Source organism: Larimichthys crocea, unplaced genomic scaffold, assembly GCF_000972845.2.
Source record: "Larimichthys crocea isolate SSNF unplaced genomic scaffold, L_crocea_2.0 scaffold377, whole genome shotgun sequence".
NCBI lineage: Eukaryota > Metazoa > Chordata > Actinopteri > Sciaenidae > Larimichthys > Larimichthys crocea.
In genome coordinates, this window is record NW_020854952.1 from 108 (window position 1) to 22,151 (window position 22,044).

Consider the following 22,044-nt stretch of genomic DNA (forward strand, 5'->3'; position numbering starts at 1 on the left):
GTGGGCTAACCACGCAGTAAAACTCGCATAATCCAGGTGTCCGTGCACATTGTATCGGGAGTGTGTTGGACGATTAGCCTGCTAGCACAGACGTGACGTGCCCGATAGCGTCGCATGCCGCAACGTGTTGGATCAGGCCGTGTCAGCGGCTCCGGCTGAGGATGGCGGACTGCTGGGAAGTCACATGGTCTGGTGTTGTTCGGGCCCAGACCGTGGGGTTTATTAGCCGCTCTGTCGTAACCAGGGCAGACTGTGTGGTTTCTTAACACTCTTGTTTAATGATTACCGAGCGACACTGCGTGTCACCACTCGGGGAGAAAGTGTCGAAACGTCCAATCGGTGCCGGTGGTTCGGTGGGTGTACTGTTTTCTCTTTCTGCGTCACTAAAGCTGAAAATGGGGCGGGGGAGGCAGAGAAAGAAGCCCATCTCCTCCAAGGTTGTTTTCACTGTTCATTCCTTTATAACCTCTAACCCACTTAACCAGCCCATCTTGTGATAACTTGACTTCTATGTTGGTCTGTACAGTTTTAGTTCCTGCGGAACACAAAACTGCTTGTTTGGCAAATTTTAGGTTTGACATTTGTATCAGAATACTAGAGAGGCACGCTTTTATATATATTTATTCCCTCTAGAAAAAGCCCCCCCTCTCTGCTGCTAGGAATCATTTTTTTTTTTACAACAATATATTTTTACCTTCCGGGAAGTGCACGGGATGGGAGTCATTGCAACACAGTCACAGCAGAATAGATATCATGTGTCCCGAGTTGGCTCACCCTACTTGTTTTCAAAGCAGTGTATTTAGGTCAACAACACTGTGCTCTAAACTCACTGATGGGAGATCAGTTTCCGAAATTTCTAACTAAATTTAGCAAAATTTACACACACACGGCTCACACACATGGCGCGCGCTCTTAACTAAATATCATGGCTTGAACTGAAGGGTATGCACAAGGACTTGTTGATCCACTGCTACTGCCTGCTACTCAGCTGCCCGGCATTGTGGGCTGTATCCAGAGGCATCTGAGGAAAACCTATTTTTATACTCGTGAGTCTGGGGGCAAAGAATCTAGTGTTGAAGCCACTGGTCTTCAGGGTTGTTACTGTTGCTCATGTGACAGAAAATGTGAGTTCTTATCAGCTAACGGTGTAATAAAATGTCTGCCTCACTGCAGACTGTTGAAGCCCTTTAAACTCTTCTGTCCTTTTGTGTCAGGCTTGATCTGTGAAGTTGTTAATCAACATAAGGTGAAATCAAAGTAATCAATTTTGATCCACTAATCAAATCTACTTTCCTCCCCTCCCCAACAGTATGAAGTGAAACGGAACTGAATTTTTGTACCATCCGCAACTGCTTCAAGTTCAGATCATAACAAAGAAACTGAAGATAAACCACCCAAAACAAGCAAAGTTGCAACACCGAAGACACGTGGAGAAAAATAAAAAGAGGATCACTTCAAGGGTTTAAAACACAAGAAGTAACCAAATCCTGAAACGACCAAAGAAGACGCCCATCAGCCCAATTGAAACGCAGAAGAGAAGCAATCCAATGCCCAAGCATATTCTGAGAAGACAATAACTGATCTGAAACCAGAAGTTTGTGCCTACTCAACAGCTTTGACAAAGCACACGTCCCAACGCTGCTCCTAGCCCTCCTCATCCTCACCACACCACCGACTCACCACCGGGGTGTGGAGTGGGCTGCTATCTGCTAGTTTTTTTTTGTTTTGTTTTTTTCTTCCCCCATAGCCCCCCTGTCTCTCCCTCCCTCTACTGTTTTCATTGTAATATTTTCTAAGCAGTGTTATTGCACCTGCGTTTGCCTTTTTTTTTCTTTTTCTTTTTTTTGTGAGTTAGATTTCTCCCCTCTTTTGCTTTATGCGACCATCTAGAACTTGTGCCAGAAACCTGTAACAAGTGTGTGTGTTCAACTGTGTGCGTGAAGAGATCCACAGGAACTGCATAGTCAGAGATCCTGAGAATTACAAGATTCAAGACGACAAATCAAGGTGAGTCTCGGTCATAGTCCATGAGACATTCATGTTTATGACAACTGTACCTTTTTTATTTACTGTATGATTTCACTTTGTCACATGTTTTGAATGATATCCTCTCCCCCAATATGCTGGGAATTGTTTTAAAAATGTAGATCCAAAAAAAAAAAACCTCAAGTTGGCTGGATTCAGAAACTGTACTTGTAATTTCCCCATTTGTGCACATTCCCCTAATGTATACAGATGTACAAACACAGGTTGTGTAACACGTTCAATTCTGATTCAGTTTGGCCAGCTGCGCTCATTGTTGGGCAGCAATGCAGAGACTGTTCTTCTTATCGCTTAATACAAATAATGGCTCATTTGTTCTCCTCGTTTGCTTAAACGCACCCAACTACTAGTTTTGAAATGACTTATTGAAATTGTACCGGGATGCGTGGCGTCGTCATTTGGTTTGGTGTTCTCATTATGGTCAGCAGTATCTTCAGTGATCGTTTATTTACAGCAGCGGATTTCACTGACAAGCGCACCTTCAACAAGAGAGGGCGATATCAGCCATTTGCACATGATGATTAAAAAACACCAATAATACTGAGTTGAAGGTTTGATTCTATCATGTCAGTGACCTCTACATTGCCATTTGCTAGAGATAACTGAAAACTTTGCATAAGCCAGCTGAACTGAACCGCTGTCTCCTCCAAACTGTTAAGTCGTTATTCAATTCAGTTTGAGAATGATTTGATTGCCTTCCCACACCCAGCCCGCACCTTTTTCCTGTTCTGTCGTTTTTCAAGTCATATCCTCCCCTGATTTTTGCCTTTTCTGGGGGATGAAAGCCCACAGCTATTTTCCTTTGTTTGTGACACTTGGCACACTGGCTGACCTATCTGCCTTACCCTTTATGTTTGTTCCTCTCTTCACCCTTGCAGACGTCCAGCGGTGTATCATTTGGGTGGTTGCATAGAAATAGTACTTAACCGTCAAGCAAAAAAAAAAAAAAAATACAAAAAATTAATCCAGTTCAGCAAGTGCTCAAGCAAGTTTGGTCCGAGTTTATGGGAAAATATGGGCAGCCCCTGGAAAGGCTTTGTTGAGTTTACCTTGCCTGCGTCGCCACCCACCGCGTTCGTTAGCGCTGACCTGAGCAGCACCTCCCCTGTCGGACTCAGCCTGTCGCCATATGGCCGATCCGTAAGTTCCACCTTCCCACCTCTTTTTTACGTGACCCACCCCCATCGAACACCCATCCACCCACCTTGCCCTGCATCTCTCTGCTGTGAATGGCCTAACCTCTTTCATCCTTTTTCGGGCTCCCGAGACAAGCCTCTACTCAGTTGTTGCAGGGTGAGGGGTGTTCTACTGATTAGACTATAGAAATATGACACTTTTTTTGACTTTTGTTTTTTCAAATCCTCCAGAACCTTTTTCTCTAACTGAATTTTATATCTCAATCCAGTAAAATCTTAGTTGGTCCATGACATACGAAAATGATCTTGGTTACAATAATTTTGGTACATAACTTCGCTCAAAACAGGCAAAACAAATACAAATTAAACTCCATCTCCCCCAGGGAAAAACTGCTAAACATGTTGAGAATCACTCGTAGTGCAAGTACAGGGCCTAACAGAAGAGGCTGCTCTGGGACCCCCCTCATAACCCATAACCCATCACAACCTCTCTGTCCACTGTAGATGCACAGCTATTTGACCATTTGCATTTTCTGATTCTCCATCTTAAGTAGTTTTTATTTTAGCTGACCTTAAGTAATATTTGCGACACTGCACTTCCTTTAACTGGCTGCGCAAAGACGTTCTTTTTAGTTTGCCTTCTCTGTAGAGCCGTACCTTGTCTGAATGCACCAGTGTTTTGAACCACTTAGAATTGCTGTAGGTTGGTGTGATTGTCATGGTAACAAATTCATTGTTACTCAGTGGTCTTTTGGTTTTCTTCCTGGTATTTTTGGTGTCAGGGTTTGAGTATTGGTGGTGTTTGCCATAAAGGGACATATTATAATTATAATATGGCATTTTGTACACAAGAACGTGTAGTATATTGCTATGATGTGAAATGTATGTCAGGCTCCTGACTGTGTGGAGCAAACCCATGGTGTCCTGTGAGAGATGAGCAGATTAGCTAGGTCAAGTAAAAGGTGCTTACTTATATACCCAAATGATGGTAAACGACTGATTTTGCGTATTGAGTCTTTTTTGTTTTCAAAAAGTAAAACGCTGCGACTTTGCTTCAAAGCCGTTGCCTCCTCTTAACAGCACATCCAAGTCCTGTCCTCAGTGTCAGAAATGGAAAGAGGCTCATCTGAACCTCCAGTGGCTCGCAACACTGGCTCTGCCCCATCTTCCTCCACTGGTCCCATGCCTATTCCCCGCTCCTCTTCCATGTCTTGCCATCCTCACCCAGGAAGTAAAAAACACAAGCGGACTCCCTTGTATCAGAGATCAGTAAGGGGGCATGTTCGGTGGTGCCCACGTTGACTTTAACAGCCCTGTGAGCTGCTGTTGTGTAATGTGACTCTTGCTAACAAGCATGGTGTGTTGCGTGAAAAAACGAGTTCAACCAAGATCTATTGTTGGACTGTGATTAGTGAGTTTTTATTGATTTCAGTATAACCGTTGGTTGGTAAGAGTCTGAACACGTTTTTGAAAGTTTGTCTGTCTAACCAGAATTGCATGGAATTTGTGCGAGTTTCGTTAATGCTTTGGGACTAAAATCACTTGACAAATGGTGTGGAATTTAGCTTTTTAAGTGCATGACAGGAACTCAGGAAGCGCCACACAGTGTGGTGGTTAAATCCTCTCCATTCATTCTAGAAATTTTCAACATGTGCTGACCAGCTAGCCGCAGAAGACCCTGATGTAGCTTTTACTTTTGCTTTTTTTCCCCCCTCCCCCCTTCCTCTGTAGTTTGCTAGACCTGCATGTTTAAAGTGTTTTGTGTTACGGTTGGCATCAAACACTACATTAAACTGCAGGATTCAACTTTTATTTTTAAAATTTGGTCAGCTTCATGTTTATCCTCTACTTGGATGTATTTTAACCATTGGCCTCTCCTCTCCCTCAGATGAGTTTTGACCCAGGTATGCTCCATAACAATGGACACACTGCATACGCCAACGGCACAGGGCCTGGCATAAGAGAGACTGGTGTGGTGGAGAAGCTCCTAACGTCTTACGGGTTCATCCAGTGCTCCGAACGCCAGGCTCGGCTGTTTTTCCACTGTTCCCAGTACAATGGCAACCTGCAGGAGCTTAAAATAGGAGGTGAGAGGCCTTGGGTCAGTCCATAAATACTTAACCTGTGTAACTTGACGTGTTGAAAAGAAGCACTTGAGCTACATCACCCTGTCCCTCTATCATTTGAAAGTGTGTTGTGTTTTTTTTTTCCTGCTTCTATCTCCTCAGATGATGTAGAGTTTGAGGTATCCTCTGACAGGCGCACTGGCAAGCCCATAGCAGTGAAGCTGCTTAAGATAAAGCCAGAGGTGCTGCCAGAGGAGCGGATCTCGGGCCAGGTGGGGCCAGACCTGCACGCCTATCCCTTTACTGTGCTGCATGGTTATATTCATCCAGTTAAGGAATACCATTTTATTTTTGGTTCTGTCCTTGTCTGTCCACTTAACATTTATATGGCCCTTTGTTTGGTTTGTTTTTCTTTTTTGGGGGATAATATTGTAAGCACATTGTTTTAAAAAAAATCCTGCATCTAAATTTAAGTGTTTTCTTTTAGGATTTACAGTAGTCTGTTTGTTTGTTTTTAAATATCAGATTGGCTTGTTGTGCTGACATGCATGCATGAACTGTTAAATGTCAATTGAACAAATATAGTCAAGTGATCAATACATTGCCCAGTGGGTGTTTTTTTTTTTTTTTTTTTTATTTCTCTGTGAATGCTCACAGAACTCACTTGGCAAGTCTCAAACTAAACCAAATATTACATGTACCATTCAGGAGCCTGCCTGCTGCATCATTAAGGTGAGCGCAGCAGGGTAAGGCAGAGCCATGTGTGCTCATTGGCTCAGTGATCAATTTCTAAAATGCAAGTGATGCCGCTTGTAATGCATACACAAAATAAATGAAGGTCTACATGTAGCTGTACACTTAGTGATTCATTCACTCACTAACCTATTCAGTCAGGTAATCAACATGCTAAAGGCCCTGACGGTGAATACAGAGTTCCCACCATCATTGGTCTGTGCACCACATCTGACACTTGATATACTTGTTACTGTGACATTTAAAATTCAGCCATTTCATCGATCACATGTCTAGAAATGTTTTTAATTGGGCTCTGTAATTGTAATGAATATTTGAACTCCGCTTGGCAGAGCAGTGTGTTAACCACCTTCACTTGCAATATCCTCCCGTTTTCTGCAGGTTGTCTCAGCAATCCCAGTGCACTTGGATGGAAAATCTGCTCCCGGCCAGGTGCCCACCGGCAGTGTTTGTTATGAAAGAAACGGGGTAAGGAAAGTGTTATGGGTTACAGCATGTTCTATCAATGAAATTGTTAATTATTTGAATTGTAAATTTTGTACAGATGGCACTCAATTACGTGGTTCATACATAGCTGGATTTTGCTAAATACCTACTTCAATCTGCTTCCACATTATGATTTATGATGATGTATTTCAATTATATGCAACCATATCAGAGATCAGTCTGCATGTTTTCGTGGGTAGGTAAATGTAACCTTTTCAATCCTCAACACACAGGCTGTCTATCCCTCATGTGCGTTCCCTTAATTTATGGTTGGTGTTGAATGTGTGACAGTTATAGGTGTGTCCTAAACCCTTTTTAACAAAGTTTGACAGTGGTGTGGCCTTTCACAGGAGGTGTTCTACCTTACCTACACTCCTGACGACGTAGAGGGTAACATCCACCTGGACACGGGCGACAAAGTCAGCTTTTACATGGAGACCAACAAGCAGTAAGTCTTTACATCACGTCACTGTTTCCTCTATAATCCCCAGCTGGCACACGGTTTTTAAAACATTTTATTGCTCTTGTGTTTCAGTACTGGTGCGGTCAGTGCTCGCAATATTCAACTTGTGAAGAAAAAGCAAATGAGATGCCAGGGTGTGGTGTGTGCCACAAAGGTAAGGGCCTCTGTCATTAATGTTTCTTAATTACCAAATGAAATAAAGTCTGGTAATCTTACTTCTTGTTACCAAGTAAGTTAAGTAACCCACTGAACACTTAAGACAGGTCCTAGATTTCCTGTTTGGTGTGCCTGTTTAACCATGTGTCCTCTTTCAGGAGGCCTTTGGGTTCATTGAGAGGGCCGACGTGGTGAAGGAGATCTTCTTTCACTACAGCGAGTTCAAGGGTGATCTAGAGGCTCTGCAGGCTGGAGATGATGTCGAGTTCACCATCAAAGACCGAAATGTAGGTGTTGAGCGTTCCAACTCTCATCCAGAAGTTCCTGAGTAACTTAGGAACTTTGGATAGATCCAATTTTGCAGCTTTGACACCTGTAAATCTTTACCGTAACCTACCTGGAATATATATTTAGAATGTTTTGTACATTTTATATTGTGTCTTTAGGGTAAAGAAGTGGCCACAGATGTGAGGCTGCTCCCCCAAGGAACAGTCATCTTTGAAGATATCAGCATTGAGCAGTTTGAAGGCACTGTCGTCAAGGTCATTCCCAAGGTTCCCACCAAAAACCAGGCAAGTAGATTACTGAAGTCTGGCAAGTGGATAAGAGGATTCAGCTGTAAAAGCAACCAGTGAACAGGGATCCAGAACAATAACTAACAAATCTTTCCTCCCTGCTCGTACAGAACGATCCTCTGCCAGGTCGCATCAGTGCCCGGATTGGTTTCACTGACAAGGAACTGCCATTCGGCGAGAAGGACACAAAGTCCAAGGTGACCCTGTTGGAGGGAGATCACATCCAGTTCAACATCTCCACCGACCGCAGAGACAAGCTGGAAAGGGCTACCAACATCGACATCCTCCCTGACACCTTCAACTTCACCAAGGAGACCCGTGAAATGGTGAGGGTTATGAAAGTGTAAATCATTGCGATTTTCCTGAAGTGCACTATTATGTAATTAATGACTGATTGAATAGGCATTCACATCAATAAATGTGGCAGGCCCTTCCAGACAGCAACTGACATGATCTTCTCCTAGGGGGTGATTGCGGCTATACGCGATGGCTTTGGATTCATCAAGTGTGTGGATCGGGATGCCAGGATGTTCTTTCACTTCAGTGAAGTCCTAGAGGAGAGCCAACTGCACATCTCCGATGAAGTGGAGTTCACTGTTGTGCCTGTAGGTCCTGTTTATAAGCTTTTCACAAAAGTATGTATTCTGTATTTCTAAAGCAGGCACATTCTACTTTATTAATTATTGACTTTGTTAACAACAATCTAAAAATAAATATTCCACCGTTCCAGGACATGCTGTCTGCTCAGAGGAACCATGCCGTGCGCATCAAGAAGCTGCCCAAGGGCACAGTGTCCTTCCATACCCAGTCTGAGCAGCGCTTTGTGGGTGTGGTGGAGAAGGAAGTGGCAACCACCAATAAGAATGCCAGTCCCACCAAGAGCAAGGAAAAGGTACCATAGTGCACAAATATTGTTGTTCAAAGTACCCCCAGTATATTAAGAAAGCCCTCCAACCCACACCACCTACCCAATCTTCCCAACTTTTTGTATTTAGTTCTAATTTTCCTCTTTGCTTTCTCCTCCAATGACTTCGTCCTGTTTATGCTCCTTGTTGGTTAGAAAAAAGACAAGGTAGGACTTAGACCTCCTGCATGAAGCCACATCAATAAATTCTCATAAATGAATGATAGACAAACAAACTTAGGCCAATAGTAATACATTTCACTAACATTTAGTTTAAGAAATAACTTTATTCCTAGACCTTAGATGAACAATCTAAAAGTCAGCAATCAATAAATAATGCAGTGTAAGATGACTGTATTTACAAGTGTGATGTTGATGAGCCTGGCTGTCTAATGGATGTCTGTCTTAATTTTTCAAGGGTAAAGTTGTAGAAAAGGTTAGTCTTTGCAGGCCTCTGGTCCACTGATTGCCTTCTTTACCACTCGATTTGACAGCATGATATTTTATCACCTATTAACCCCTATCGCTGATTCAGTGCGTTGTAGGGCTGCACAATTAATGAAACTGTAGTCCCAATTAACTGTGTGGTTTTTGGGAACAGTCTATAAACAGCGTCTGGATTAGTTATTTTATCAAGTTAATATAGTTGACTTTTCTACTTTTAAAACAAATGTAGTAATTGAAGTGGCAGAGCACTACAAATTAAGAATATTTCTTGTGATCAGGCACATTTTACTTTTTGGATTAAATCCTGAACATTGCAGATTGCGTGCTGTGATTGGTTCAGGCAATTACTCTGAACAACTGAGGAGAGAATGATGTGAGTATTGCAGGACTGTTCCCAGTAGTTGAAACTACAATAGTAATGGGTAATTATGCAGCCCTACATTGTAGGCTGTAACTCAGAGCTGTTGCAGTAGACTAGCCTAATGCTAACCAACTAGGCTGCTACAGAATGATGTAGTACACCCACTGGTGCCTCTCGTATTCTTGTGTAGGCTATCTGCACACAGTCATCTAATACACAATAAATCATCTGATCTGAATCGGTTGAGCTTTGGTAACCTACACCAGTTTTGTTGAAACCAGCACAGCATTGATGATTGCTTTGGCCAGGGGCAGCGGGATGGCGGTGTTATTGGAAAGCTAACGTAGCTTTGATTTGTTGCATTCCCTGTAGGAAGCTGAGGAAGGAGTTATTGCGTATGAAGACTGCGGAGTGAAGCTCACTGTGCCATACCATACCAAGGACCTGGAGGGAGGTGGTCACCCACTGGTTGGAGACAAGGTATCTATCCCTGCACTCACTATATTGTGTTGAGTGTTTGGTACAATCCTTTAATTCAAGCAAAACACTTGCAATTGAAGCAATGAATTGGTAGCTGTATTTACAGTGATTTTAGTTGCTTCAAACTTGAACTTCTGTTGTGTTTATTTTGCTTGTGTGTGCTCTTAAGGTGGAGTTCTCCATCAATGAAGTGAAGCGAACTGGCCAGCAGAGTGCAGTCTCCATCAGAGTCCTCAACCGTAATGCCTCCAACGCAAAGAGACTGCATGGATTTGTTGCCACACTGAAGGACAACTTTGGCTTCATTGAGACAGCAAATCATGACCAGGAGATTTTCTTTCACTACAGGTAACAGGTTTAAGCTTTGAGTTTCTGTTTTGGAAGTTTTGTTTATTGATTTTTATTAATGGCATTCAATGGTGTGTGAAGTCATATCTAAGTGTAACTTTGATTTGTCCTCAGTGAAATGTGTGGAGACTTGGAGAACCTGGAGCTGGGTGACACGGTGGAGTACACTCTCTCTAAAGGAAAAGGAAACAAAGTCAGTGCTGAAAAGGTTACCAAAGTAGCTGCAGGTATGAGGGGTTTGCATTATACATATTTGTTAAGAGTGTTGACATAGCAGGAGAGTGCCTACAAATAAAAGCCGTCTTTTTCACTTTTAGTGAATGGTATTGGTGAGGATGTTGGTACAACAGTGATGATGGGGAAAGTCATCCGTCCCTTACGTAGTGTGGACCCCTCCCAGACAGAATATCAAGGGCTTATTGAAGTCACAGAGGAAGGTTGGTATCATGTTACAATGGGACTAGAGCCAGCATTTGAAGCACAATTTTCTTGGGGAAATTAATGTAATGTTGACCCTCCTTCCTTTTTGTACATGTTTCAGGTGGAACTAAAGGCCAGAATTATCCCTTTGGAATCATGGGTATGGCAAACAAGGCAGATTGTCTGCAGAAAGGAGAACTTGTGAAGTTTCAGGTTTGCACAGTCGCCCAAACTGGACAGAAGATGGCCTGCAATGTGGTTCCTCAGCGCAGAGCCATGGTGGAGTGTGTCAAAGATCAGGTAGTGATCATGTGTTCGTCTTCAGTTTCATTATGCTAGATCGAGTGACTGCCGTTTTTTAATCCTGAAGTTTTCTTGCTCCCCAGTTTGGCTTCATCACGTATGAAGTTGGTGAAAGCAAGAAGTTGTTCTTCCATGTAAAAGAAGTGCAAGATGGCCTGGAGCTCCAGACCGGAGATGAGGTGGAGTTCTCAGTTGTCCTCAATCAACGCACAGGAAAATGTAGTGCCTGCAACGTACGCAGAGTCAGGTAAGGAATGGGTCAGAACCCTTTGGTTCAATTCTAATTAGTTTTAGCTGAACCTGTGATGCACAGTATGTGTGACATAACCATTACATTGAGCACATAACGTTTACATCTTCCATGTTGCGTGACAGTGAGGGGCCTAAACCAGTGGTGACTCCGCGTCCTGATCGTCTGGTTAATCGTTTGAAGAGCATCACCCTTGACGATGCCAGTGCTCCTCGCCTGGTCATTGTACGACAGCCCCGTGGTCCTGACAATTCAAAGGTATGTCCAAGCCTGTGCTGTTGCCACATTTTGTCTAATGAAATCATGACCAATACTATTACATTTTATGTAAGCTCCAATATTAATATTTTTTTCTTTTTTCTGTTCTTTCCTATACAGGGCTTCAATGTGGAGCGCAAGACCCGCCAGCCCGGTGTCATTGACTGAGCAATACAGAGCCCCGCCTTGTTCGGTGTTGGTGGGATGCTGTCCCAAAGGGGCAACAGCAGGGGATAAGGGAATTTGATTTAACACATGCTTGTACACAAACTCATACACAAAACATACGCACACATACAGTAATCGGCATGTGTAATCTTTGTTCCCATTGATACCTGCCAGGGAACTTGTCTCATTCCGTAGTTCCCTGCCTCCCATGTATGATGTACTTGATAGAGTTCCACACTGCAGTGTACATGGGATCTGAGTGTGTGCGTTTGTGTGTGCGTCTGTGTGTGTGCTGTATCCTAGAAGTCATTATAGTGTGTAACGGAGGTATTTGTTTGAGGGTCTTGTACCTCTAAATCAGAGTGATGAGTGTGTGGCTGTCTATGTCCCTATCTTTTTGAATCTGCTTTGTCTGGAATTCTGCACCTGTAATCTGTCCAGTAGTTGGTTTAGGTGAATGAGTGTGTTTATTGGCATGTCTTTGAGCATCTGCTCTTTCTTTTTTTTCTCTTTTTTTTTTTTTGCTCTTTGCCCATGGAAACTTTAAATGGTTTCATTGTAAAGTTTCCACTACTGTATGCTTTCCTACAAGACTCATAAAGCAAAGCAAAGTTCCCTCCATAAGGAGGATCATATTTCTCATATGTCCAAGCTTAAACTGAGGATTCATCTCTGCTCGTTTTTTTTCGTTTCGTTTTCTCGTTTTTGAGCAGTTTTAAAATGCTTTATTGAAGAGCTGAAGTGAAAGCATGGTGTGAGTCTGACAGAGATGTATGTGAATGTCAAAGTAGTTAATCTAATGGGATTTACCTTTAACAATCTGGAGCCTTTAGATACTTTTTTGGTATTTACTTTTTCCCAGGTGCAGAATTCCTTGTGGTATCTTACCTGCAGTTCTTTTATACTTTTTCTTGCACATATTTTTGTTTTTTTCCATTGAAACTCAATCTGCTAATATTGAATAAAGTAAGAATAAGGTGCCTAAAAACTACAAGAAATGGAGAAAAAAACAAAAAATTAGATGCATCCTCTGTTCACTATCTTAGGATGGCTTTCTTTTCTAGTAGAAATAATACTGATATGCATCCTAAACCTGTGGGTTGAACTATACTGTATGTAATGTGTGCTTTTTTTTCTTAGTGAAAGCTCAAACTTCAGATATATAACGAAAACCCATTTAACTTAAAGAAAGGAGAATGGTTAAGTATTAGGAATTCAGTCTAAAAAAAAAGCATTAAGGATTAGGATGTCTTTTATTTTTGCTCTGAAGACAGCTGTTGTGCCTCTGCACATTAAGTTACTGCCAATGAATGAAACAACTGAATTAAAGTTTTATGAAAAGCAAAAATATATAAATAAAAAAAAGATTGAGAACGGGATTGCGTGAAAATCCTGGTTGACTTTTATTACTTTCATGTGAAATAACACGCACCAGGGCCACTTGTAGTGCGAGAGCTGTTCCGGCCGGTTCCTCACAAAAGACCGCTTCCCGCCAGACTAACTGTGCTGCTGTTACCGTCAACAAGACAGCACCAGAGAGTCCAAGGAACGAATGCCCGCAGTGTGGAGGTCTGGTGCGGTATTGATAAAATCTCTGTCCGGGTGGACTGCCAGCAGTTGCGCCTTTGGGCCTTTCCCTCCCTGTTTCAACTGGGTTCATGTGGAGCCAGCGGCCATCCTCACTATTTTACCATGCTGATAGCACTAGAAATAGTTTGTGGAGTCAGTGTTCTGACCAATATAGACAACTATGGATTATTCAAGTAAAATAGAAATTCTAGAAATTGAAGCATAGCCATGTAGACTACAGATATAACTATATCTAATACCTAATATATAATAATTTAGCAAGAAACAGAGAAATGCACTACCAAAGGCGAGGTAGAATATATAAACATAGATGGGCAGTGCTGATAATATAGTCTACTGTTGAAAAACATCAAGCCATGCTGATGCCAAAACACCAGTTTGTGAAATCAAGTATACCCTTCCTATATATCACTCACTAAAACATGTTGGCTTTAACATGGTGTGTTTCATCCTCTTGCTGAATCACTTCTGGCTCAGTCATAACAGTATACGGCCATTGTATCCTTTTGTTATTTTTTTGTTAGGCAGTTAAAAACCAGACTCAAGGATGGTGAGATCAAAATTGATTGCAATTGCTATAAATTTAGATGTATTGTAAAATGAGTTCATATTATCTCTGATTCCTGCCTTCAGGTTGTTGGTGGTCAGCTAGTGTATACCTTTTCATTGTATTATATTCCACCTCCACAAGGCTTCGTCATCAGTTCTACCACTTAACCTTCCCATCCACTGCCATTACAACCGGTAATTATTAAACACCTCCCATCCCCTCTCATTAAAAAGATTGTCTGTCAATACCCATCCACTCAGCCCACAGGGCTTTAACAAGTATATGTCCCCACTCTATGACCAAGAAGCAGGAGATGTGTTCCATTTCTGGGTCTGGGCTGATGATACTGTCATTGTGATACACCATCAGTGTTTTACAGTACTGAATTACAACAACAAAAAATCAGGAAATCTTTTATTTAAGTTTTATATGTAATATAATTTTTATACATAATACCGTGCTTTCCTATAGGGTTGATATGTATGTGTTGTGTCTTTATGTCCCGACTCCCAGTAACCATATAGGAATATACATTTAACTTCCTATAGCTTCTGAAGTAACGCACACTCTAAAATTAGTATGATTTGATTAAGTGCTTCAATGCCCCTATTGGGTTTAGTCTTTTATAAAGTGGATCAGTTCAATTCCTGCTGCATTCTGTTAGAACAATCTAGTGACTTTGTAGTTTTAACAGCATTTGGAGTGATGAATATAAGAATATCTCAAAGCACAAGGTCCAGGTTTTATTTCTGTCATGTGAAAATCCTTTTTTGTCTCAGGTTTCATTACTCTTACCAAGTTGGCTTCAGACCTCAAGTTCAGCATACAACCTTTTTGAAGAGCATCAGGAGTAAATTCAGCTTCACCCTCACTGTCTGCAATGGTAACATGCCTGCAGTATTCAATTTTATTTATATAGTGCCATATTATAACAAGTTATCTCATGACACTGTACAGTATCTTAAAAAGGCTTCAGTGTTGCTATTATTTGTGCAAGATGACATGGTGATGTTAAGTATCTGATATGATCTGCTTAAAATTGGCATCAAGTGCTGCTATAGCCAAATCTAGTATTGGAAATAACATTCCAACAGTTGACAAAAGTAAGTGTAGTGAGGCCAATGTGAAAATCTATTAATTACGAAAGCATAAAGTCTGCCTGTTCTGCAGTAAAATCCCACAACATAGTTTAATCATGTTCAATAAATACACAATATAAAATGCAACTTCATTGAAAGGATTTGCTTTGCTTGCCTTAAATGGTGTGTGTGTGTGTGTGTGTTTGTTTGTTTGTTTGTTTTTTAACAGCCCAGTGGGAGCCCCTTCCTTCCACTGGCCACTGGTTCTTTTTAGGGGAGCCGGTGTATTTTGTGGCCCAGACAGGAGCTTTGTTGGCTCGGGAAAGGCTTTATGTGGACTCATGTTATGCTACAAGCTCCAAAGACCCAAACAGTATGCCCAAAGTGGATATTATTACAAACTATGGGTGTGTTTCTAGTAGGAGTCACAGTCACACTTTTTTTTTTTTTTACATAATTGCTTTTTCACTTCACATGTCTCGATTGCTCTGCTCCGATTTTTTGTTTTTTATTTATTACAGCTGCATGACAGACAGCAAGAGGAAGGGCAGCTGCTCCAAGTTCCTGTTTGGAAGGGGCAGTGTGCTGAAGTTCTCTGTGGACACATTTCTCTTTAGAGCTGTCTCACAAGTAAGATCAATTTGAATTTGACCAAAAACTGAAGGCTCTGTACACTCTTATGTTTTTTCACTCACTTCGCTCAGGATCAAGTTACGCAAAGCCATGGAGGTAACTGACTGAAGTAAAGATGTCAAACTCAGATCATTTTACGGACTCAATTCTTTGAGTCACTCAGAGTTAACATGTTGAGTCAAGTGTAGTAGATGCAGTGTATAAGTTCCAGGAATTCAGTGGCAGATTTGTAGCCAGTCTTGATGTAGAGGTTTTAATATCCAAGGAGAAGAACAGAAGGTGAGATGGCAGATAACTGGGTTATAAAGTCAGAAAAGGTGCAGAAGATTATGGCAGTGACAAGAGAGTTTGAAAGTGATATTCAAATGAATGAGCAATAGGGATAAAGATGGTAGATGTTTTAATGTCCTTTCTGTATATTGCAGCAACATCACCTTGCTGCCTATCACGTCAGGGTTTGTCCATATACAGTTGTGTGAAAAAGTGTTTGCCCCCCTCCTGATTTCTTATTTTTTTGCATGTTTGTCACACTTAAATGTTTCAGATCATCAAACAAATTTAAATATTAGACAAAGATAACCCAAGCAAATATAAAATGCAGTTTTTAAATGATGATTTCATTTATTAAGATAAAAAAGCTATCCAAACCTAACTGGCCCTGTGTGAAAAAGTAATCACCCCCCTTGTTAAATCATGAACTAACTGTGATAAAACTTTTTTTTTTTTTTTTTTTGAAAGATGAGTTCAATTACACTGTCCAGATATTTGATAGGTGCACGTGCCGTTTGTTGTGATGATGGGATGAGGTGTGCAAGCAGAACCAGATGGATGGGATAGAGTTTGGGGTTGAGTAGTGGTAATTGTGGTAATGTGTGGAGGACGGCAAAGTAGTCCAGTTTCTTGAAGGATATCAATGCAGTCCGTGCGTAGGTGGTTGTTGAGTGAGTGATGGTCAAGGTACAGTGGCTGCATGGTCCAAGTGTGAAGTACTAGCACGGAGTTAGCGCTAGCTTGTAACCAGGAGCCGGGTGTCTGTGGAAGGAGATGTGATGCGCACCCCAGGTGGAATCCACAGCATAACAGCAGAAAACAACCAACAGTATATTCCCATTCAGTGTTATCTGTGACTTGCACTACTGATAAGCAGGATGTTAGTTAATCTACTTCAGTTTTCCCATAATTATGGAAAATGTCCTGTTTCACTTGATTCTTCCTCTAACCTTTACACTGGCACTGCTTTGGCGAGAGTATAGCTCAGTTGGAAAGTATGCCAAACTGGTGGTCAAGTAGCACATAAGCAAACTCTGTTCCCAATGGCTGTGACGTCAGTGTGTGTATGGGTGAGCTAGTATTGGTGTGAGTGTACCGCACTTGATGAGCAGGCACCTTGAAGGGCAGTCTTTATACCATGTGACATGTGATTGACAGCAAAGGTATAACTGCTCTTTTATAACTCTTTTCATCCTCTACTCACACCTTTTTGGCTAATCAGGCATAAGCAAAGCAGGAAGCACTAAGCGAACATAATTATTTCATAAATCATTTGCTACAATAAATAAATCAAGTCATTGCTAACCTGTTTGTCTACTTGTCTAATTATACTCATTGAGACATTTAATTTGTTTCTCTCTTTATTATAGCAATTTATTCTGGCTTTTTACTGGCTGTTTGTATATAGGTGCTGTACCTCCACTGTTCAATGTCAGTCAGTCTCACCACTTCTGAAATTGCAAAGTCCTGCAGCTACAACGATGTTGCTGGAAGATACGAAATCAATGGTTGGTACTTTAACAGCTTCCCATGGGCCCACCACCCATGGGAGGGGTCTCAGGGGGGGAGCGGTGCAAAGAGAGATGGGCGGCAGTCGGAGGCGGGGACCCTGGCGGTCCGACCCCCGGTTGCAGAAGCTGGCTCTGGGGACGTGGAACGTCACCTCTCTGGCGGGGAAGGAGCCTGAGCTGGTGCACGAGGTTGAGAGGTACCGGCTAGATATAGTCGGGCTTGCCTCGACGCACAGCGTGGGTTCCGGAACCAGTTTCCTTGAGAGGGGCTGGATGCTCTACCACTCTGGAGTTGCCCCCGGCGAGAGGCGCAGAGCGGGGGTGGGACTGCTTGTTTCCCCCCGGCTCGGCGCCTGTACGTTGGGGTTCCCCCCGGTGGACGAGAGGGTAGCCTCCCTTCGCCTTCGGGTGGGGGGACGGGTCCTGACTGTCATCTGTGCTTATGCACCGAATGGCAGTTCAGAGTACCCACCCTTTTTGGAGTCTTTGGAGGGGGTGCTGGAGAGCGCTCCCTCTGGGGACTCCCTCGTCCTCCTGGGGGACTTCAATGCTCACGTGGGCGGCGACAGTGAGACCTGGAGGGGCGTGATTGGGAGGAACGGCCCCCCTGATCTGAACCCGAGTGGTGTTCTGTTATTGGACTTCTGTGCTCGTCATGGATTGTCCATAACGAACACCATGTTCAAGCATAAGGGTGTCCACATGTGCACTTGGCACCAGGACGCCCTCGGCCGTAGTTCGATGATCGACTTTGTGGTCGTGTCGTCAGACTTGCGGCCACATGTTTTGGACACTCGGGTGAAGAGAGGGGCGGAGCTGTCAACTGATCACCACCTGGTGGTGAGTTGGCTCCGATGGTGGGGGAGGATGGCAGTCAGACCTGGCAGGCCCAAACGTTCTGTGCGGGTTTGTTGGGAACGTCTGGCTGAATCTCCTGTCAGAAAGAGTTTCAACTCCCACCTCCGGGAGAGCTTCGCTCATGTCCCGGGGGAGGCGGGGGACATTGAGTCCGAGTGGACCTTGTTCCGTTCCTCCATTGTCGAGGCGGCCGACCGGAGCTGTGGCCGTAAGGTGGTCGGTGCCTGTCGTGGCGGTGGCCCCCGAACCCGCTGGTGGACACCGGCGGTGAGGGATGCCGTCAAGCTGAAGAAGGAGGCCTACAGAACCTTTTTGGCCTGTGGGAGTCCTGAAGCAGCTGACGGGTATCGACATGCCAAGCGGAATGCGGCCTCGGCGGTTGCGGAGGCAAAAACTCGGGCGTGGGAGGAGTTCGGTGAGGCCATGGAGAGCGACTTTCGAACGGCTTCGAGGAGGTTCTGGACCACCATCCGGCGGCTCAGGCGGGGGAAGCAGTGCACTATCAACACTGTGTTCAGTGGGGACGGTGTGCTGCTGACCTCGACTGGGGACGTCTTGGGTCGGTGGAGGGAATACTTCGAAGACCTCCTCAATCCCACCAGCACGTCTTCCGTTGAGGAGGCAGAGTCTGGGGACCCCGTGGTGGTCTCGCCCATCTCTGGGGCTGAGGTCGCTGAGGTAGTCAAAAAACTCCTCGGTGGCAAGGCCCCGGGGGTGGATGAGGTCCGCCCGGAGTTCCTCAAGGCTCTGGATGTTGTGGGGCTGTCTTGGTTGACACGTCTCTGCAACATCGCGTGGACATCGGGGGCAGTGCCTCTGGACTGGCAGACCGGGGTGGTGGTTCCCCTCTTCAAAAAGGGGGACCGGAGGATGTGCTCCAACTATAGGGGGATCACACTCCTCAGCCTCCCCGGGAAGGTCTTTTCGGGGGTCCTGGAGAGGAGGGTCCGCAAGATTGTCGAACCTCGGATCCAGGAGGAGCAGTGTGGTTTTCGTCCTGGCCGTGGAACTGTGGACCAGCTCTATACCCTTAGCGCGGCCCTGGAGGGTGCATGGGAGTTCGCCCAACCAGTCTACATGTGTTTTGTGGACCTGGAGAAGGCGTTCGACCGTGTCCCTCGGGAGGTCCTGTGGGGGGTGCTCCGGGAGTATGGGGTTCCGGACCCATTGATACGGGCTATCCGGTCCCTTTACTCTCGGTGCCAGAGCTTGGTCCGCATTGCCGGCAGTAAGTCGGACCTGTTTCCCGTGGGAGTTGGACTCCGCCAGGGCTGCCCTTTGTCACCGGTTCTGTTCATAACTTTTATGGACAGGATTTCTAGGCGCAGCCAGGGCGTCGAGGGGCTGCGATTCGGTGGCCTTAGGATTGGGTCGCTGCTTTTTGCGGACGATCTAGTCTTGTTGGCTTCATCGGATCGTGACCTTCAGCTCTCTCTGGAGCGGTTTGCAGCCGAGTGTGAAGCGGCTGGGATGAGAATCAGCACCTCCAAATCCGAGGCCATGGTTCTCAGCCGGAAAAGGGTGGAGTGCAGTCTCCAGGTCGGGGATGAGATCCTGCCTCAAGTGGAGGAGTTCAAGTATCTCGGGGTCTTGTTCACGAGTGAGGGAAGGATGGAACGGGAGATCGACCGGCGGATCGGTGCGGCTTCTGCAGTGATGCGGACTCTGCACCGGTCCGTCGTGGTGAAGAAGGAGCTGAGCCGAAAGGCGAAGCTCTCGATTTACCAGTCGATCTACGTTCCTACCCTCACGAGCTTTGGGTAGTGACCGAAAGAATAAGATCGCGAATACAAGCGGCCGAAATGAGCTTCCTTCGCAGGGTGGCTGGGCTCTCCCTTAGAGATAGGGTGAGAAGCTCGGCCATCCGCGAGGAGCTCAGAGTAGAACCGCTGCTCCTCCGCATCGAGAGGAACCAGTTGAGGTGGCTCGGGCATCTCGTGACGATGCCTCCTGGACGTCTCCCTGGTGAGATGTTCCAGGCACGTCCCTCCGGGAGGCGGCCCCGGGGAAGACCCAGGACACGCTGGAGGGACCATGTCTCTCGGCTGGCCTGGGAACGCCTTGGGGTCCCCCTGGGAGAGTTGGCAGAAGTGGCTGGGGAGAGGGAAGTCTGGGCTTCCCTGCTGAAGCTGCTGCCCCCGCGGAGCTGCAAGCCCTATCCTCATTCTGCTCTTGCTGTGATTCCATGTGCACGGACCTACAGGACTGTAAGTTCTCAATACATCGACAGAACTACACCAGCTGGCAACGGATCACTAGTAAACCCATTACGGTAATAATATAGTAAATAATAAATAAATTATTAAAGAATAATGCAGTTGTGGAGTACCACATTACACTTAAGTAACGTGGAGTAACATTATACTTAAATTACATGATTTCTATGACAGTTGGTAAAGCAATATAGGCAATTCTGTTATAAATATTGTGGCACAGTGATCTCCAATGCATCTATCCATTTAAATGAAGATAGAAAAATACTAATTTGATAATTACTGTAAAAGTCTGCACTACACCTAATCTTTAAAGGTTGTCATTTTTCTCATCAGTTATCAAGAACACAGTCAGCAGTCCAGGCTGGTTCATTGGACAAAAGGATGAAGAGAAACCAAGGATAAAGGCTGTATCTTTTCAAGCTGAGGAGGGTCGAGACTGGGTGTATGAAGAAGAGAGAAGGGACCTTAAAGCCCAGACTCCATGGAAGCCAGAGATTGGCCAGAACAAGGGAAAAGAAGAGGCTATTTATGAGAAGACACCTGTGCTCCCTACAGAGAAAAAAGAACTGAGGCACAGTGCTGAAATAAGCCAGCAGCAGAAGAAAAAAAAGACAGAGGCGGTTATTGAAAAGGAAGGAAGCAAGCTGAAAGAATTAAAAACTCAGGGCATCGTTATGTCTGACCAAGCTAGACTAGAGGAAAATGAGACTGTTTGGGCCAGCGAGGAGGTCATTACTACCAAAAATGGTTCTCTGAGTGATTTATCCAGTGAAAACAGTACCACTAATTCTTCAAGAGATGGTTCTACTCCCACTATTGTGCTTACTCTAAGAAATGTTAGTTTTGGTACTGAATCTGATAATATAAGTAGTCATGGTTCTGATAAAAATGCTTCAACAGCTGTAATTCCTATCATCAATCTTTGTCCTAATAGTGATAAAATTAATTGTAGTGTCAATAACAGGACAATCAAGCATGGAAGGGGTGATAATATTGCTGGACATGATACTGTGACGGTTCCCTGTGTAATTGAGTGTGTGCTCCAATACCCAGCTGATTGGTGGAAACCCCTGGGCCTCAGTTAGGGAGAGTATAAAGCTCCACCCATTAACTCTCTCTCTCTCTCTCTCTGGCAGGCTCCACCCACCTCTCCAGGCTGCCTCATGGTTTTTGGTTTTCTTTGTTCTTATGGCACACAACATCTCACATCTACACATTTTCATTCATGCATACATGCACCTTCACCACTGATTGACTGATTGACACACCCCATCGTTTCTTTGGTTTGTTTTTGGTAAAAAAATGTTTGTTGTTTAGTTCTTTACAATAAATCATTTCCATTTTGGCCTTCAATCCGTGTCTCCCTTGTGTGTTTGTCATGGCTCTAGAGCCGGGTCGTGACAACATTGGGGGCTCGTCCATCTTGGTGATCTCTTTTGGTATGGCGTTTGTTAGTATTTGGTGCTACTTTGGTTTTGCTACAGGGGTAGGCCTATTAGCTTGATGGCACATTTTTGTACAGGACCAATTGTTTGAATGAAGTTGTGGTCCTATGACGTCATTTGTCTTTGTGAGGGTTTCCCTGGGGATTCCCTATGGAGTTCTGCATGTGTAGTTTCTCTTGTATTTGATAGTGGGAAATATGCATGTTTGTTCGGGAGTTGCGGTAATGGTTTGTTTGTGGCTAAAATTTGTTTTATAGGCAGTGAGAGGTTTGGTT

At 44.1% G+C, this 22,044-nt stretch overlaps 1 protein-coding gene across 12 annotated transcripts; it reads left to right on the forward strand.

Moving 5' to 3' along the window:
* The first annotated feature begins 1,280 nt into the window (after positions 1 to 1,280).
* LOC113744046 (cold shock domain-containing protein E1) lies at positions 1,281 to 11,980 on the forward strand. 12 transcript variants are annotated; one of them, XM_027276409.1, is made up of 22 exons: positions 1,281 to 2,007; positions 2,922 to 3,183; positions 5,068 to 5,266; positions 5,408 to 5,574; positions 6,380 to 6,466; positions 6,817 to 6,932; positions 7,020 to 7,101; positions 7,262 to 7,390; positions 7,550 to 7,675; positions 7,789 to 8,004; positions 8,143 to 8,313; positions 8,409 to 8,570; positions 8,739 to 8,750; positions 9,001 to 9,018; positions 9,763 to 9,870; positions 10,040 to 10,218; positions 10,333 to 10,445; positions 10,536 to 10,655; positions 10,760 to 10,938; positions 11,025 to 11,188; positions 11,317 to 11,449; positions 11,570 to 11,980. In XM_027276409.1, exons 2-22 carry the CDS (start codon positions 3,058 to 3,060, stop codon positions 11,615 to 11,617), a joined length of 2,655 nt encoding a protein of 884 aa, XP_027132210.1. In that variant the 5' UTR covers positions 1,281 to 2,007; positions 2,922 to 3,057; the 3' UTR covers positions 11,618 to 11,980. The 12 variants fall into 12 exon arrangements, with proteins under 12 accessions (XP_027132210.1, XP_027132204.1, XP_027132211.1 ...); XM_027276403.1 differs by lacking the exon at positions 2,922 to 3,183 and adding an exon at positions 4,260 to 4,448; XM_027276410.1 differs by lacking the exon at positions 2,922 to 3,183 and adding an exon at positions 4,260 to 4,448 and having other exon boundaries at positions 5,408 to 5,517.
* The last annotated feature ends 10,064 nt before the right edge of the window (positions 11,981 to 22,044 follow it).

What these genes read in the sequence shown, in the direction of transcription:
- LOC113744046 (XM_027276403.1), top strand. Translation starts at nt 4,290, where the DNA reads ATGGAAAGAGGCTCATCTGAACCTCCAGTGGCTCGCAACACTGGCTCT. An exon ending in CCAAGGAGACCCGTGAAATG is followed by an intron (nt 8,005 to 8,142) that starts GTGAGGGTTATG and finishes ATCTTCTCCTAG; the next exon opens with GGGGTGATTGCGGCTATACG. An exon ending in GTGGTCCTGACAATTCAAAG is followed by an intron (nt 11,450 to 11,569) that starts GTATGTCCAAGC and finishes TTTCCTATACAG; the next exon opens with GGCTTCAATGTGGAGCGCAA.